Source organism: Nyctibius grandis, chromosome 10 (genome assembly GCF_013368605.1).
Source record: "Nyctibius grandis isolate bNycGra1 chromosome 10, bNycGra1.pri, whole genome shotgun sequence".
Classification (NCBI taxonomy): Eukaryota; Metazoa; Chordata; class Aves; order Nyctibiiformes; family Nyctibiidae; genus Nyctibius; species Nyctibius grandis.
Window position 1 is genome coordinate 6,422,975 of NC_090667.1, and position 15,990 is coordinate 6,438,964.

At 60.7% G+C, this 15,990-nt stretch overlaps 1 protein-coding gene across 2 annotated transcripts; it reads right to left on the bottom strand.

Moving 5' to 3' along the window:
* Nucleotides 1-2,845: 2,845 nt before the first annotated feature.
* CCDC69 (coiled-coil domain containing 69) lies at nt 2,846-11,951 on the bottom strand. Of its 2 annotated transcripts, none has more exons than XM_068408862.1 (9): nt 11,814-11,951; nt 6,933-7,002; nt 5,874-6,031; nt 5,550-5,625; nt 5,286-5,359; nt 4,958-5,059; nt 4,496-4,615; nt 4,282-4,379; nt 2,846-4,138 (listed from the first exon to the last, which is right to left on the bottom strand). In XM_068408862.1, the coding sequence occupies exons 1-9, from the start codon at nt 11,859-11,861 to the stop codon at nt 3,583-3,585; spliced, it is 1,302 nt and encodes a 433-aa protein (XP_068264963.1). In that variant the 5' UTR covers nt 11,862-11,951; the 3' UTR covers nt 2,846-3,582. The 2 variants fall into 2 exon arrangements, with proteins under 2 accessions (XP_068264963.1, XP_068264964.1); XM_068408863.1 differs by having other exon boundaries at nt 3,889-4,142.
* Nucleotides 11,952-15,990: the final 4,039 nt, after the last annotated feature.

Here is a 15,990-nt window from a genome sequence, read left to right on the forward strand (position 1 = left end):
GGACATCGCTGCTGTAGCACAGACTGGCAGGTTCCTGCCCTCTCCCGACTGCTGCACAGCCGGCTGCCCCACGGGGCCTCGGAAAACCTCCCGCTCCCTCCACTTCCCAGGCTGGCTGGAGAGCAAAGCTAAACCAACCATGAGAAGCCACCCAGCCCTGTACCCTTGTTGTCCTTTGTTCCTCCTGCCATGGCAGCTTGGGTGCTGCACCCTGAGGAGGGACCTGGGCTCAGCCCGGGGCAGCGCTGCCCTGACACGCTGCCGTGGTCCCTCCGCAGCCGCCCTGGTCTGCGCCGTGAGCTGGGGGGGCACAGCCGGGCTGCCCTGCCTGCGGGCCGGGGGTGCCTGGTGCATCGCTGCCCTGGCTCTGCCTCTCCTGGGGATCCTGGCAGCAGCTCTGCTCGTCTGGAGGCAGCCTCAGAGCTGGGAGAGAGCATCCTTCATGGTGAGAGCATCCTTCATGGTGAGAGCATCCTTCATGGTGAGCACACAGCCCAGCCCTCGGGGACCATCCCCAGGGAGAAGGAGCTGGGGGATGGAGAGGAGGCAAGTGCCACAGCCCCCTGGGGAAGGGGTGACGTTGCACCAGGGGTGTTCCCTTTGCGTCAGGTCAGGCAGACCTTTGCCGCGTCCGTGCGGAACAAAGCGCAGTTGGAGGCATCAGGCAGCTCCCGGGGTTTTCTGTAGGGACTGTGAGGGCTGCCTGGTTCTTCCCCCCATGTCTTGGAGGCCAAAGGGGCACCTCCGGCAGCCCCAGCTGAGCCCGGTGCCGGCTGCACAAATCAGAGCTGCTCTTCAGTGCAAAGATACCTGGTGTGACACCCTGGCTTGGTTTTGCTAGGGGTTTACTGCTTCCCCCTCAAATCCTGCAGTGCCTCCTGCCATGGTGCAGAACCTGTCAACCAAACCACCCTCCACGAGCATCCCTCTCCAGCACAGGCTGCAGTCCCAGCTCAGGTCCTCGAGCCTGACAGCCGGGCTGGGCTTCCTCTTGCCTGTCGGCAACTAGCCAAAGCAGCAGAGAGCCAAATTCGGCTGTGAAACCCCTGCCTGCGGGCCAGCCAGTACCTCTGGGCGAAGGCACAACCCTGTTGCCCTGTGCTTGGTCCCTGCAGGTTCCCTGCCTGCCCTTCCTGCCGCTCCTCAGCATCACCATCAACAGCGTCCTGATGGCCCGGCTCAGCGCGGCTGCCTGGCTGCGGTACCTGCTCTGGATGGCCATCGGTAAGCCCGGCTGCCCTCGGGGTCCCAGAGCTTGGCAGCAGCCCCTCTGGGGGAAGCGCGGGTGGTTTGAGAGCCCACGGCATTACTGCTGGCTGCGGGGCAGTGGTGGGCGGGTGGCGGAGACGCTGAACTTCAGTGTCAAAGGGTGGTGGGAGCACCCCGTCCCCTGATGAGTGGCCCAAGGGAGTGGGAACTTTGTGGTTGGGAGGGGAGGGAAGAGAGAGGACCCCTCCCACCCTGTTCTGCCCATTCCCAGGTTTCCTCCTGTAATTTGGCTACGGGATCCGGCACAGCGCCGAGAGCCGCCGGCCCCAAGGGGCAAACCCCTGGGAGCTGCCAGGCAGCACGGCCAGGGAGGTGGCCCTGGAGCCCTGCGGGATGGCACGGTGCCCATCTGCTCCGGGGCAATAAAGGGAGGGGGGCTGGTCCTTGAGTACCTGGCTCCCTCCACCCTGTGCCTGGGGGGGCAAAGAGGCTCCTTGGGCTGAGGGTCCCATCCCACAGAGGGGCACAGCCCTGACACGAGCCCCGGGGCCGTGTTCTCCTGAGACCTGAATCCTCACCGCAAGTCCCTGCTGAAGCAGTTTTGTTTGGAGAGGATAAAGCAGACGAGTGTTTTTGCTGCTGTTATTTGTTGTGGTTTGGGTTTTTTTTTTTTTTGCCTTTGAAACCTCTCCCTGCAGCCCCCCAACCTCCCCCTGTCCCCTCGCCCACCCTGTCCCTCAGCTGCTCACGGCAGAGCAGGGTGGAGGCTTCTGGTGCTGCCCTGACCCTCCACGCTGCCTCAGCACCCCGTGGCAGGCAGGGCTGACCTGCCTGTCCCACTGTAACCACCAAGGCACTACCTATGCTGGCTTTTTCCTCCTCACTGTGGGTAAGTCCTTTTCTGGACTCTTTTATTCCTCCTCCTCGGTTCCCAGCATTCCCCTTTCCCAGAGCTGGGCACATTCCTCTGCATCCCACTCAGGATGTGCCTTCGGGGCAGTGGGATGCAGTACCAGGTGCCCAGAGCAGGATGCCCAGCCCTGCCAGCCTCGTCTCCCTTCGCCCAGCCATCCTGCCTCCTTCAACTACAGCCAGGCAGGATTTGCTGGGGCGCCAACCTGCCCCATGACCTCTGCTTTGGTGCTGCAGCACCTGGCGCATCCCTCCACATCCCTGAGGTTGCTGTGTGAAGCTGGAGGCTGCCCCGCCACCCATCCCCAGAACCATGGGGATGCATGGAGCAGTGGGTGCGCTGGGAGGACACTGCTCTGACACGCGTCACCCTAATTTCCCACTCTGGGCACCCCATGGAGGTGCTTGGGTAAGAGCCGGACCCTGCATCCGTGCTGCCCTCCTGGCTGCTTTGTTCAGCTGCTATTTTCCCAATAAGGATCAGCACAAGGGACGCAAGAGGCTGGTGCAGTGGCCCTGCTAAGGGTCGGGGTCTACCCTGTGCTGGGAGCCCATTGAAATGAGGGAAGGATCAGGAAAAGGGGGACGGGCAGTGGGGGCCTCCTCTGGGTCTCCCTTGTGTGGCTTCATGACGCCTGCTCCTACCCTTCCCCACCTTCACCATGGCCCTGCTGTGAGATGCTCGTGCACCAGTCCCCAAAACCACTGACATGGGATTCTTGAGGCTGCTGCTTACAGACTTGTAATTGTCACAGCCAGTAGCACGTTGGCCTGGTGCACACACATACACACACCCCCCTACCAGCCCTGGGGAAGGGACAGGCCAGTGACAGCCCCCAGAGCAGTGACAGTCCCATCACACTTGTGCACCCAGTGGAAAGTGCTTGTGTGCACCCAGCCCTGACCCGCGGCCGTGCTGGCAGCGCCTTCCCCGATGAGGATGCGCTGGCTTGGAGCAGGGAGGGATGTGACTTGCTGGCAGCCGCCACTGAAGCCTGCTCCCCCTTGGGGGGACGCTCTGCTCCCTGAATGTGCACCCCCAGGCATGCAGCCTTTGCCTGGCTTTGGGGGAGAAGGGGGGGCTGGTGGTGGGGACAAGGAGGGCTTGGTGTCTGTGTGGCAGTGAGTGGGGGCACGCCTGGGCTGCAGGAGCGATCCCTGGGAGCCATTGCTGGAGATGGAGGAGGTGATGGGGAGAAGAGGGCAGGGGTGGGAGCCCTCCCCAGGGAGTGGGGCAGGTCTCAGGGGAGCCCTGCATTCGCTGGGAATGGCAGGAGTGGGTGGCATTGGCTTGGAGCAGCCCGAGCAGGAGCCAAGCCCTGAAATGGGACAGGCTGACATGGTCTGTAGCTGGGGCAGCACTGAGGTGGCAGATACACCCAGCTGTGCCTGTGCTGCTGCTCTGTGAAAGCCTCCATGGCTCAGCCCTGGGCTTGGCCACCCGCTTCCCAGGGATGCTCCTCAGGGAGTGTGGTACCTTAACACCATCACATCCCCAGCACCCTCCTCATCCTCCCGGTGCTCGTCCCCATCCCGTCCCAGTGACCACCTCGTCTTCCTCGCCTCGTGCCCCCGGGCAGCACTGGTGCTGGTTATGCTCAGAGCCAAGCGCTGGGTCGGGTCCAGCCCAATGCACGTCTGCGTGTCCTGGCTGACGCCTTTTACCCCTAGAAAGCCCCCCACAGCCGCCCACCAGAGGAAGGGGCGCAGGGATGGCACAGGGGGGTGGCTGGGGTCCATCAGCCAGGTCCTGCCCCGGCAGAGGGGCACTCGTGGGAGCAGCCCTGGGCTCAGGTGCCCGGAGGAAAGCCCCGGCACCCCCCGGCAGCGCGCGGTGCGGGTCGGCGTTGTGCTACGTGGCGATGAGGGGCACCTCGCCGGCGGCCATGGGGAAGGGGGACCCGTCCCCACTTTCGAGCACGCGGTACAGCAGCTCCTCCTTCTCGCGCCGAGCCTGCTCCCGCAGCTGGGCCTCCTTCTCCAGTGCCCCGCGGGCGGCCAGCAGCTCCTCCGACAGCTGCCTGCGGGCAGACGGCACGTGGGGCCACCAGGCGACGCGCCCGCCAGCCCCCTCCGCTCCCTGCAGAGCACCCGCTGGCACCTCTCCCCCCGTCCGAGATGCTGCCAGGGAGCCGGTGGGTGCCTGGGACCAGCACGTACCTCGCCATGACCAAGTGGTTCTGGGTGCGAACTTGCAGGTCTTCGTTCTCCTGCTGGAGGGTCTTCACCTTCTCCTCCAGCAGAAGGTTCCTCTCTGCCTGGAAGGGGGGCACGAGGGTGAGGAGGGGGCTGGAAAGCACCTTCGAACCCCCCCCAGCACCCATCTTGGGGGGAACGCTGGCTTGGTGGGATGTGACCCCCCCTTCCAACCCACCACGGTCTCCAGGTTCAGCAGCTTCTTGTCCAGGCCGTGGATGTGCTCGTTCTTCATCTCGATGACGAAGTGCAGGCTCTCCAGCTCCTGCTCCCAGAAGGGGCTGGGGCTCCCGTGCTCCTGCGCAGCACAGGGCTGCTTTAGCTGCAGCGGGGTGGGCACTCGGGGCATCTGCCATGGTTCACCCCCCCACACATGACCCCAGTGTGCCAGCACTCTCAGCCGGGGCCCTGCATGGCCCAGGGTGGGTTTGTACCCACAAGGCATGACATTTTCCCCATCAGTTGTGTTCAAGGCACCCCAACAGCCTCCCAGGGACAGCGGTTTGCTCCCCCCCTTCAGCTGTCCTGTGTCCCTCTGCATCTCCAGCCCCCCCTGCCCCCAGGGTCCATCAGAGAAGCAGCCCTGCCTTTGGGTCAGCACCCTGGAGGCAGGTCCCCTCCCCGACACCCCTTCCTGCACCTGGATGTGCTTCTTATAGTCTGTGCTCAAGAGTGACTCCTCCACCCGCTTCATCCTCTCCTGGAAGGACTTCAGCTGGGAATTCAGCGCCTGGATCGTCTCCTAGGGCAGCCGGGGAAGAAGCAGGATGGGAGGTGTCTGGGATTTCTTCCTGAGCAGGGGCACTGGTGGACTACAGCACCCGGATAACCCCGGGGCTGGAGGAGCCTGCGTGGTCCCCGGGCACACTAGGTGGCCACTGAGGAGCTTGGGGCACCATGGCGGAGCCAGCAGATGGTCCTCAAGCCCTCCACAAGCACCCCCTCCCCAGGGATTTCCCCACAGGTACCTGTAAGGCCGCCTGGGACCTGTGGTGGGACTCTGCCAGCAGCAGCTTCTCCTGCTCATGCGCTCTCTGGAGCTCTGCAGGGGGAACACGAGCCGAGCGTCACCGATGTGGGGACACCAGGGCAGTGAGCCCCACCTGAGCCCCACAACGCCGTGGAGGAGGGGGGCAGTGTCCCCACGACCCCACATGAAGCCAGGGGGACAGCGGCAGTGGGAGGGGAGTGGGCAGGGGGGCTGCGGGGAGCCTTGCTGTCCCGGCACGCACCTTCCAGAGTCTCCGTGTGCGCTCTCCTCAGGGCATCAAACTGCTCCTCCAGCTCCAGGTGTTTTCCCTGTTCCACCTGGGAAGCAGGGAGATGACAAACCCTACGTGTCTGACGAAGCGCAAGGGGTGCTCTGGCCCTCCCTGCCCCGTGGGATTGCCGGACCTGCACCGCTCCAGGCTTCCTAACCCCTTCCTGATACCCCCAAAACGGGAGAGCCCAGCCCAGCATGTGCCAGGTCCATGGCCGCTGCCTGGGAAGTCCTGGCTGGCCACACGCTCCCTGCCCGGCCGCTGCCCCCACCAGCACCCGCCTTTTCGACCGACCTGGATGTCACCGTCCTGGGCGACTCTCGCGGTGCCTTCCTGGCTGGCATCCCGCAGCCTCTCCTCCTCCTGGCCTTGGAGGAGTCTCGCGCTCTCCGTCCGCTCCTCTCCCACCGCTACCTTCTCCTTCCCGTCCTCAGGCCACAGGGCGGCATTGGCTGCAAGGCACACACGGCTGGGACCCGGCTGCATCCTGCTAGTGGGGCTGCTCGGGCATCCCTGTGCCCGGGGTTCAGCCCCTGCCCTCTTCCCTCTGGACAAATACCTCCCCCCTCATCTCACTGCTGCAAATTAGCACTAATTGGGATAGCGCTGGCGGGCTCAGAGAGGACATGGCCCCAACATAAGAAGGACACGGAGCTGTTGGAGCGAGTCCAGAGGAGGCCATGAAGATGCTCAGAGGGCTGGAGCTCCTCTGCTATGGAGACAGGCTGAGAGAGTTGGGGCTGTTCAGCCTGGAGAAGAGAAGGCTCCAGGGAGACCTCATAGCAGCCTTCCAGTACCTGAAGGGGCTACAGGAAAGCTGGAGAGGGGCTTTTTACAAGGGCATGGAGTGACAGGATGAGGGGTAATGGTTTTAAACTGAAAGAGGGGAGATTTAGATTAGATATTAGGAAGAAATTCTTTACTGTGAGGGTGGTGAGACACTGGCCCAGGCTGCCCAGAGCAGCTGTGGCTGCCCCCTCCCTGGCAGTGTTCAAGGCCAGGTTGGATGGGGCTTGGAGCAACCTGGTCTAGTGGAAGGTGTCCCTGCCTGTGGCAGGGGGTTGGAACTAGATGATCTTTAATGTCCCTTCCAACCCAAACCAGTCTGTGTTTCTATGACACAACTCGTTAGGGCTCCTGCCCTGGGGACAACCTGTCTACCTGAGAGGATGGGAGGCCATAGTCTCTGGGATGCCACCAGGTATGTCTGCCTGCACCAGCACCGTGTGGAGGCTGCAGCACTATCCCCATCCTCCTTGGCCCCGGCGCAGGCTGGCTGCCCTGGGTCTGTCCTGCCACTTCGTATCACGCTGAGAAAGCACAGTGGTGGGGAGACACACGTTTCCTTCTCACCATTCTCTCTCTTCAAGGCCGTGAGCTCCTGAGAAGCTGGTCCCCTCTGCGGCTGGGCTTTGAGCTGTCTCTGGCAGAGAGAGAGGGGGCTGGAGCAGGGTGGGGGGGACAAAGGGGGGCAGGTGGCTGCGGGCAGAGGACACCCTGTGGCCAGGCACCCTGCGCTGAGCCCTGCTAAATCACGGGTGCTCGGTCAGCCGTGGTCCCTCCCCGACCCGCCGCCCTCTGCCAGCCCCGAGCACCCATGGGTGGGCAGGCAGCCCAGAGCTCCTGCCATTCCCCTGCACCCCGGACACTTCACCATGTGGCATTGCCAGCCATCGGCTGGAAAACCTGGGGGAGGCTCACACCCCCCCGACACAGTGCTGGTGCAAAATAGGCTCCGGCAGGAAAACCCTTGGTGGAGGAGAGCAGGCGGCACTCGGCTGTGGTGCTTCCTTGCCACCCTCCTCCTGCCCTGTCCCCGCTGCCCCGGGATGCTCAGGGTCAGCCCGGTCCCCGGCACCTTGCAGCACCCCAAACACACCCACACAGCTGGACTTGACACAGCCCGTGCCGCAGCAGGAGTGAGAAATGAAAAATAACCATAACCCAGAGGCGATGCCGACCCCGCGCAGGGCTGGCAGCGGGTGAGGGCTGGCGGCGGCGCAAGTGGTGACCTCAGGGGCGCAGGAATGTGCCACCCAGCTCCCGCTGCTGCCGGGGCTGATATAACCCAGAGCTGGGAGCTGCCGTCAGCAACGCAGCTCTGCAGGATGCCTTCCAGCCCTGCGTGGGTTTAATTTAGTCACTTGGAGGGCAGGAGGTAAAAAAAAAAAGAAGAGATGGATGTATTTTTATCTGTTGCTGAAAGGTAGAAGCAAAGCTCGCCTGCTCTCCAGCTCAGCCTCCCCGGCGCGGGGCAAATCTCGCCTCTGATGCCCATCGCTGGGTCTTGCTTGCAGGCAGGGGTGCAGATGCACCGTGGGTGAGGGAATCCACCTGCAGACACGTTGCCGCCCCCCTTGAAAATACCGGTCCCCAACGAAACCCGCCCTGCAGCCTGCGGGGAGCCAGGGACCCCGCTGTGCCGCCCGCACCCTGGCTTGGCCCCGCTGCCACCACGGCATGGCCAAATACAGACCAGATTAGGGAGCCTGTCTTGGGGAAAAAGGGAGGCAAAGCAAAGAGGCGTCCCTGCCTCCACCTCCCCTGCAGCCCCCCTCCCGAAGCTGGAGGCAGGCGCAGTTGCCAGAGAGAGCAGGAGAACTCGGAGCCTCTGTGAAGCCACGGCTTTATCTTCCCTTCTATGGCGCTGAACGCGGCCCGGGCAGCGGGGCGAGGGGGCACCGGGCGGTTGGGATTCGCGGGGTTTGCTCTCAGCACCGACACGGCTCACCCTGCAAACGCGGGGTGCCCCGGGATGCCGCCGAGCCCCGGCAGCCCCGCCTGCAAAGGGTGCCCGGGGTCCTCAGCCTGCCCCCCGCACCCAGTGGGGGTGGATGGGTGAGACAGTCAGGGCTCTGCAAGCCCACAGGCATCACAGGAACCTCAAAAGCCCCCTCCCAGGTTTTACCACGACAAAGCAAAGGCTGTGTGGGGGGACTGTCCTGGCACGGCAGGGTCACACAGCCCCTGAGGGCTTTGGATGATCTGAGCCTTGCCGGGAGCGGGATGCTGGTACCTCCTCCAGGAGTGACCCCCAAACCTCACCTACCCAAACCAAACCCCCTGTGCCGCGTGCGTCCCGCTCGCCGGCGAAGGCGATGCCCGAGGACTGAGAGCCCAGGGCATGGGCAATGTCCCCAGCACATGGGCAATGTCCCCAGCGTGGATCCAGGCATTTGCACCTCTCCCCCATGCCCCAAACCCAGCCGGACAGGGCCTCAGGAGGATGATTTGAGACAACTTCACTGAACTCGGAAATGCTTAAAAGGAGCAAGAGGTGTGCCGGCATCAGCAGGCAAATCTAAATACCTGCCCCAAGGCTACGAGCCAGGCACCCTTCCTACCTCTAGGAGCAATTAAAGTAGTGTCTGGAGCTAATTTTACCCCTGAGCACTCAATTGTCCTTTGGGATGAGAGCTCTGCTGCCAAAGACAGTGAAAAGCAAAATGTGGCTGAAAACTAACTGAAATATAGAGGCACCTTCTGCTGCCACTTCCAGAGCAGCACATGGCACCCACGTCTCTGGTATCGCCCGGTGCGTGGTGGAGAGCTGGAAGATGGTCCCGGTATTCGCTGTGCGTACAAGGAGTGGGATGGAAGTTGCTCCAGCTGGGAATGGCTTTGGCCCAGGGAAGGAGCAGCCCAAAACGTCCCGCAGGTGCAGGCCATGGGCAGCTGCTTATCCTGGAAGGTCTCAGCATGGAAACCTCTGGCCTTGGCTTTGAAGAGGCTTGTGCCAAAAAATACCTTCTAGCTATTAAAAAAAAGCATCCACATTCTTAGAACTAAATATTTCTAATGGTCTGGAGCAAAACTGTTTATGGGTGGATTAGTGGTGATTTCCAGCAGAACCCGAGGCACCTCGGAAGGAGCCGGTGGAGGGGCAGCCAGCACGGCACGGGTGCAGCCTCTGCTTCAGCTTTTAGCGTGAGGAGGGGTTTTGTATTGTGTTTTTCTTCCCCTTTTCCTGTTTTACAAACCTATTAAGCAATGAAACCGTGCAGCATTACCGTCGGTGAAGGAAATCACAAAGAGGCAGGAAACCAGCACTTAAATCGCGACGCTGCTCCTGGGGACGAGGTTTTGCTTTGTGGCTGTGGAGAAGGGGGCCAGGATTTGGCCCATGACCCTAAAACCTTCCTGGGACCTGCAGCAGGTGCTCAGTGCTGCCAGAGCAACGCTGGCACAGGTCCGTGGGACCTGTCTTCGACTCTGCTGCTGTTTTTCCTCCGGCAAAGGTTGTGTTACAAGATGGCTATCACCTCCCGTACGGCCAGACCCGCGCTGCAGGCTGTACTCAAACCCTCCACTCTGTTGGCAGCCCTGAGCTTTGCGTCCTGACCTTTCCCTGGCTCTCGCTGCTACATATAGTTCCTATATCTCCAAAATAAATTCCCCCAGCCCTGGAAGGCGGCCAAGCCTCAGCCCTGATCTTTTGGGAAGGCGTCCTGGCCTCTCTCACGCTGGGAGCAAGGCTGAACGGCGAGCGGCGATGGCGAGCGGCCAAGCGTGGTGGATGGAGCCGGGAGGGGAAGGGACCCTCAGGGACGGTGCCCACAGCTCGGGGCCGGGCTCTGGCCGTGGCACCTGTGCCCATACCTCCTTATCACCCTGCTGCCCGCAGACCGGTGACGGGAAGGACGAGGCTGCCAAGCTGCCTCCCCCGGGGCACGCAGCGGCGCCTGGTATGCTGTCCACCCACCAGACACAGCCCGGCACAGGCTCCCCAAGGTCACCTCCAACCTGCGACCAGCCCCAAAAGCCTCCGCAGCCCCCAGCCCCGTGACATCCCAGCCCCATGATGTGCATCCTGAGTCTTCTGGGGCTAGCCCCTGGGGTTTGAGGGCTCCCCCATCCCCAGGCAACCCCAAGGGACCAGCTCTGCTAGTCCACCCATCAGCAGCAGGAAGGTGAAGGTCACCCTGCCTTTCGGTACCCTGGACACGAGAATGGGAGCAGGAGTGGCTCAATGCCTGCCCTCACCCCTTTTTGCCATAAAGGGGATTTTCAGAGCTGCTTTCGGATTAGCTTGCAACTTAGTCACAGCAGCAGGGCTGTTCTATGGGGCACAAATCGTGGTGAGCCACGAGGCTGAGCAGGAGAGCTCGAGAGCAGGCAAGTGCAGGAAGGGAGGCGTCTGCGGGCGATTGACTCTGCCTTAAATTTCCGCATTTCGGTAAACGTGCGGCTCTCGACACCTGGGGCCTCGGGCTGCTCTTTCTCCCTGTCCCATGCCTGTTGTTGTGAGTTCTGAGAGTCACAAACCAGCCCAGAAGTGTCTGATCTTATGACATAGAGAAGAGCGTGGGGTTTTTTTTCCATGATACGGAGAAGCAGCCAAGCCTGCGAGTGCTGTAAATAAAGGCACTTGCTGGCTCCGGGGCTGTGCGAGCTCCGCGCCTGCTCCCCCCGCACGTCCCAGCAGCGGGTTGTGCTTTGGCCGCGTGGTCCCGGGCAGCCGAGCTCTCACAGCTGCCTCTGCAAAGGGGGGCACGCCGGCACCCCGGGGCCTTGCCGACTTCCCTCCTGCCCCCGCCACCCTCCAGCCACCACAGCCCACCGACACCAGCACGCACAGCACATCCCACTGCACAAACAACCCCGGAGGCCGACGGCGGGGCATGAGAGCAGCGTGAGCACATCAAAAAGTAATAATAATCAGCAGCAGATAATTTCTAGACCTTAACTCGCAGAATAGCTCTTCAGTGCAGAGCAATACCCTGAGATCTGCTGGGGACACAGAGCAATCCCCTGCAGAAGTGTCAGCTTTGGCACAAGGAGAGCACAACTTTTGGGGCAAGGGGGGGATGCTGTGGGAGGATGGCAGAGCTCTAGCTGGGGGAACTCATCCCCATCCTATACAGGACCAGCATTTCCCACAGGCACAATCACCCCAGGTGCTGCACCCCCTTTAGTCTGGGCTTCCCCGTGACGTGGGGGCTCTCCCCCTGTGCCGGAGGGGTGCAGGAGGGTGCAGCAGGGCAGGTGGCTGCCAGCTCCCGCCGTGCCCGGTGCCGGCTCCCCCACCACCACGCCGGTGGGGTCCCATGCAGCCGGGGGACAGCTGCCCTGTCCAGCCTCGCCGCTCCCCAGGGCAGGGGGGACCCACGCCGAGTGCCCCCAGCACTCCTCCTCCCCAGCAGTGCAAGCAGGGCTCCGTGCAAACCCCGACCCACGCGAACCCCGACCCACGCGGAGCCCAGCCCAGCCCAGCCCAGGCCCCGCAGCCGCTACCTTGTCGCCGGCGGGGCAGCAGCGCAGGGCGCTGCCGGTGCAGCCCATGGAGCCGCGGCCGGAGCCCGCTCAGCCGCGGGGTGCGGGGAGCTGCATCCCCCGGCCGGCGGCACCGGGCGCGACGGGACGGGACGGGACGGGACGGGACGGGACGGGACGAGCCGCCCCAGCTGGGGCTGGCAGGCAGAAAAAAATAAATTAAAAAAAAATAATTTAAAAAAAAAAAAAAAGTCCCCGCAGCTGCTCGCAGGCAGCGCCGGGAGAGGGTGCTCTGCAGCCCCGAGCCGCGGGCACAGCCCCCGGCCGCAGCCTGCCCGCCCCCGGGGCTGGCCCTGGGCGCCCGGCGGGGTGCTCCGGCCCTGGGGCCGCTCCACCCTGAGGTGTCCCCGCCCTTCTCCGGCCCTGGGGCCCCTCCACCCTGGGGTGTCCCCGCCCCGCCCTGGGGATGCGCTGTCCCTGGGGTCCCCTGCACTGAGGATGCTCCGTTTTACTGTGTGCAGTTCTGGGCCCCCCAGTTCAAGACAGACAAGGAGCTACTGGAGAGAGTCCAGCGAAGGGGTACGGAGATGGTCAGGGCTGGAGCATCTCTGCTACGAGGAGAGGCTGAGGGAGCTGGGGCTGTTCAGCTGAGAAGAGCAGACTGAGGAGGATCTCATCAATGCTTACAAATACCTTAGGGATGGGTGTCAAGGGGATGGGGCCAGACTCTTCTCAGTGGTGCCCGGTGACAGGACAAGGGGCAACAGGCACAAACTGAAACGTGGGAAGTTCCATCTGAATATGAGAAAAAAGTTCTTTACTTTGAGGGTGCCAGAGCCCTGGCACAGGCTGCCCAGGGAGGGTGGGGAGTCTTCTTCTCTGGAGATACTCAAAACCCACCTGGACACGACTCTGTGCAACGTGCTCTGGGTGACCCTGCTTTGGCAGGGAGTTGGACTACATGATCTCCAGAGGTGCCTTCCAACCCCAACCAGTCTGTGATTCTGTAATTCTGTGATCCTGGGTGGGGAGAAAGAGGAGCAGGACCCCTGAATGGGGGGGTGCTCTCTTCTGGGTGGGGAGAAAGGGCAGCAGGACCCCTGCACCGGGGCTGTTGCTTTCACTTCATGAAGTTTCAGCTCGTGCTGGGATAGTTGTGTAAAGGTGGTGATTTTGGGGTTTGTTTTTTTTTTTTTTTTGTCTGGCTGGAGGGGGCTTTCGGTGTGGTCCATCCTGCCTGGGTTATGGCACCCTGGCAATCCCCCTCTTGAGCATCCCAAACACCTCAAATGCTGGGCCTGGAGCCAGGGTGCCCTTTTCCAGGAGGAAAACCTGCACTTTGGAAATGGGTCCCGAAGAGGTAGTGAAACACATAGATTTGAAAGTGTCCTGTCTAAAAATTAACGGGAGGAAAGGCAGGTTCCTCCAATTGTTTTGGTTTTGATGATTTTTTCGAATGCTGTGAAATAATAGTCATTTCTAAATGAACACACATTCTGACCTGAAAAAATCAACCATTGCCACCCAGCACTGCTGCAACAGGAGTGTTTCAACCTGGTCACGAGGCTGTGCCCATATGGAAACACTGCCAGTTTTTGTCAACAAGTTTCTATTCTGACATTTTCCAAATATCCCCTGGGAGAAGGCCAAGCAGCCCGCAGCTTGGGCTGCCAGCACGCTGGTGTTTCGCCGCCGCTCCGGCACTGCCTGCCCGGCCAGTGAGGCAGCAGGGGTGTGTGGTCGCCCTATCATGTGCAACTTGGAAGTGTTTTTTTCTGCCCTGGTAACCCTGGGACTGGAGAAATTGTGAAACACCACTTGGATGGGAGGGTGAGGAAGGTGAGGGACAGGCCCATGACTGCCCCATGTCTCCTCGGGACTGGTGGGACCAGTTGCCTGCGTCCTCTTGGGTAGGTGCTGCTTAACCTGGGTGAAGTTTCGTGAGTCACAGCAGCTTCCTGGCATCCATTCCTGCTGCTCAGAAACTACTAAGAATGTCTGTTCTTATCTTCCCCAGCACTTCATATGTAGGGCAAACCTCCTTTCCTGCCTGAGAGTACTTATTTGGGCTGAGGTGATCGGTTGTGGGATAAAAAGCTGTGCAAGGTGCTGCTCTCCACTTCTCCAGGGTTAATTAAAAATCCTGGTCCAGACTTTGGCAACTGAAGGCGTACAGGGGCAAGCACAAAAGCACATGCATATTTCCAGGCTGAATTTGCATCGCTGGGACCGCGGCTGAGAAGAGAAGCAACTGTGTGGGCAGCTGACAAGGAGCTTGTTCAGCTGCCATCACGTCTTGCTGGTGCACAAAGGTCCAGCAGTTTGCACATGTGCTCGTGGTAATTTCTGGGTTTACTGGGGGTGCACTGGGATGCCCCTGTGCCACAAAGCAGGGCTCTGGGTAAGGTTTCTTTTGCTAATGATGGAGAAAAACCAGAGGATTTGGTCACATCAGGCTGAGGCATCAAGGCAGAGCTGGGGCTTGGGGATGGGGGTGTGCAGCGAGGCTGGCTCCGGCACCCTGCTCCCCGGCCCCACACCCCATGCTGCCGCTGCGGGCTCTGGCATGCCGTGCTCGCCATGGCAGCTACAACCCTGCAAGTCTATAAATCACTAACTTTTGGAGACGGAGCCGCACCAGATCACGTTACATCCTTCCTTCAGCCTGCGGGCGCATCTGCGAGGCTGCCTGCTGGGGGCCCTGCCTGTGCTGCCCCAAAGATCTCTTATTTTAGGTTGATTTTAGAAATTTCTCAGTTTCTCCAGTCTTTCCTGCACGATATGTGTCCCTGCTGGAAAGATGTCCCATCTCAGCCCTGCTTCATCTTCCTCTGCCCCAATACATTGATAATTTGCTCCCTTTCCAGGGCAGCACTTAAACAGCCAAAAACTTTTCTGTCCAGCTGCTTTCGAGCAAAGCAGGGGCTTTCCATGGCATTGTAAGGGTGGGATTCGTGGCTGCAACAACTCATCCCCCTTTCCCTAACCAGAGGAGCCTGGGGACCTGAGGAGCACGTGGGGCTGGGGCTGCCGAAGGCTTCTCGCAGAGGGCTGGAGATGACAGGGACCGTGGCAGCGAGGGGACTTCTGCCGATGCAAAGGCAGGAAAGCGGAGGTGGTGCACGGCAGACCCACCTGCGGCAGCTTCGCCTTGTTTTGACGTTTGTCCCAACGTCTTTTTTGGTGTTATCGTGATCTCTCCGCAGGAACGACAGCAGCTGGAGAAGTCTCAAGGGTTTTGCCTGTGAAAGCAAGCCTAGGAGGGTTTAATCTCATGCTCAGCTCAATTGCCGTAAATGGGATAACAGCTGGGCGAACTTTGAGTTAATTTGTACCAATGGTCATTTAAAGTGTTTACCAAAGCTCATGGATAAGCGAAGTATTTATGCAAGCTGTTAAAGTGTCTCAGCTCTCTCTCCAGTTCCAGCTGGTAAGGACTGGGCAGGACGGGGTGGGTACAACGTGGTGTCAGTGCCAGCACGTGGGATTTCCATCTGGGACCTGGCCCTGTATGGTCTGTGTGAGCAGATGGGGTCATTCATTTATTTTGTTTCTTTTTTTTTTTTTATTTCAGAAACCCAATCGGGAAAAAAACAAGGGAGGGAAGATTTTGCTGGAAGGTTTTTGGGCAATGAGCTGACCTGTGGCAATGCCCAGTGGGTGCCAGCAGAGTTGGTGGCACAGGCGTTGGAGAGAGGGTGGTCTGTGGTTGCACCCTTCAGCCCCGCGCATCATTTTGCTGTTGTAAACGAGACCTAATGAAGTCATTAACGCTGTCACCCATCTGTGCTGGCTGCTCTTCTTCAATGCAAATCGAAGTTGTTTAGCCAGATCTGCTGCGACCTCGTGACTCAAGCTTTGCATGGGTGAGAGAGCTCAGAAAACTCTTTGAACTGCAGAGGATCTTGCATGTGTTGGAGCCCAAAATAAAGGTTGCAGACGCCTTTGGTGGGGATCTAGGTCACACATGGTTCTGCCTTGAGGTAGAGCAGCAGTTTCAAGTCATTTCTGCCCCTGCCTGTGTTTTTCCAAGCAAAAGATGTGGGTTAACCTGTCCTTACAGTCCCTTTTTTTCTCCACAGCAAGATGGAGTTGGGAAGGATGGGAATGGGGGAGTGAAACCTTCACCCACGCTGGTTGTGAGGAGCAGGAAAGCACTTGGCGCCGGGGGCTAGGGGCGAGGGGCTGTGCTTCCCTC

Excerpts from the sequence above, each read along its gene's own strand:
- CCDC69 (XM_068408862.1), bottom strand. The coding sequence starts at position 11,861 with ATGGGCTGCACCGGCAGCGCCCTGCGCTGCTGCCCCGCCGGCGACAAG. Across the intron at positions 5,360-5,549 it reads GCACACGGAGACTCTGGAAG|AGCTCCAGAGAGCGCATGAG; the intron begins GTGCGTGCCGGG and ends TTCCCCCTGCAG. Across the intron at positions 4,380-4,495 it reads TGCTGAACCTGGAGACCGTG|GCAGAGAGGAACCTTCTGCT; the intron begins GTGGGTTGGAAG and ends CCCCCCTTCCAG.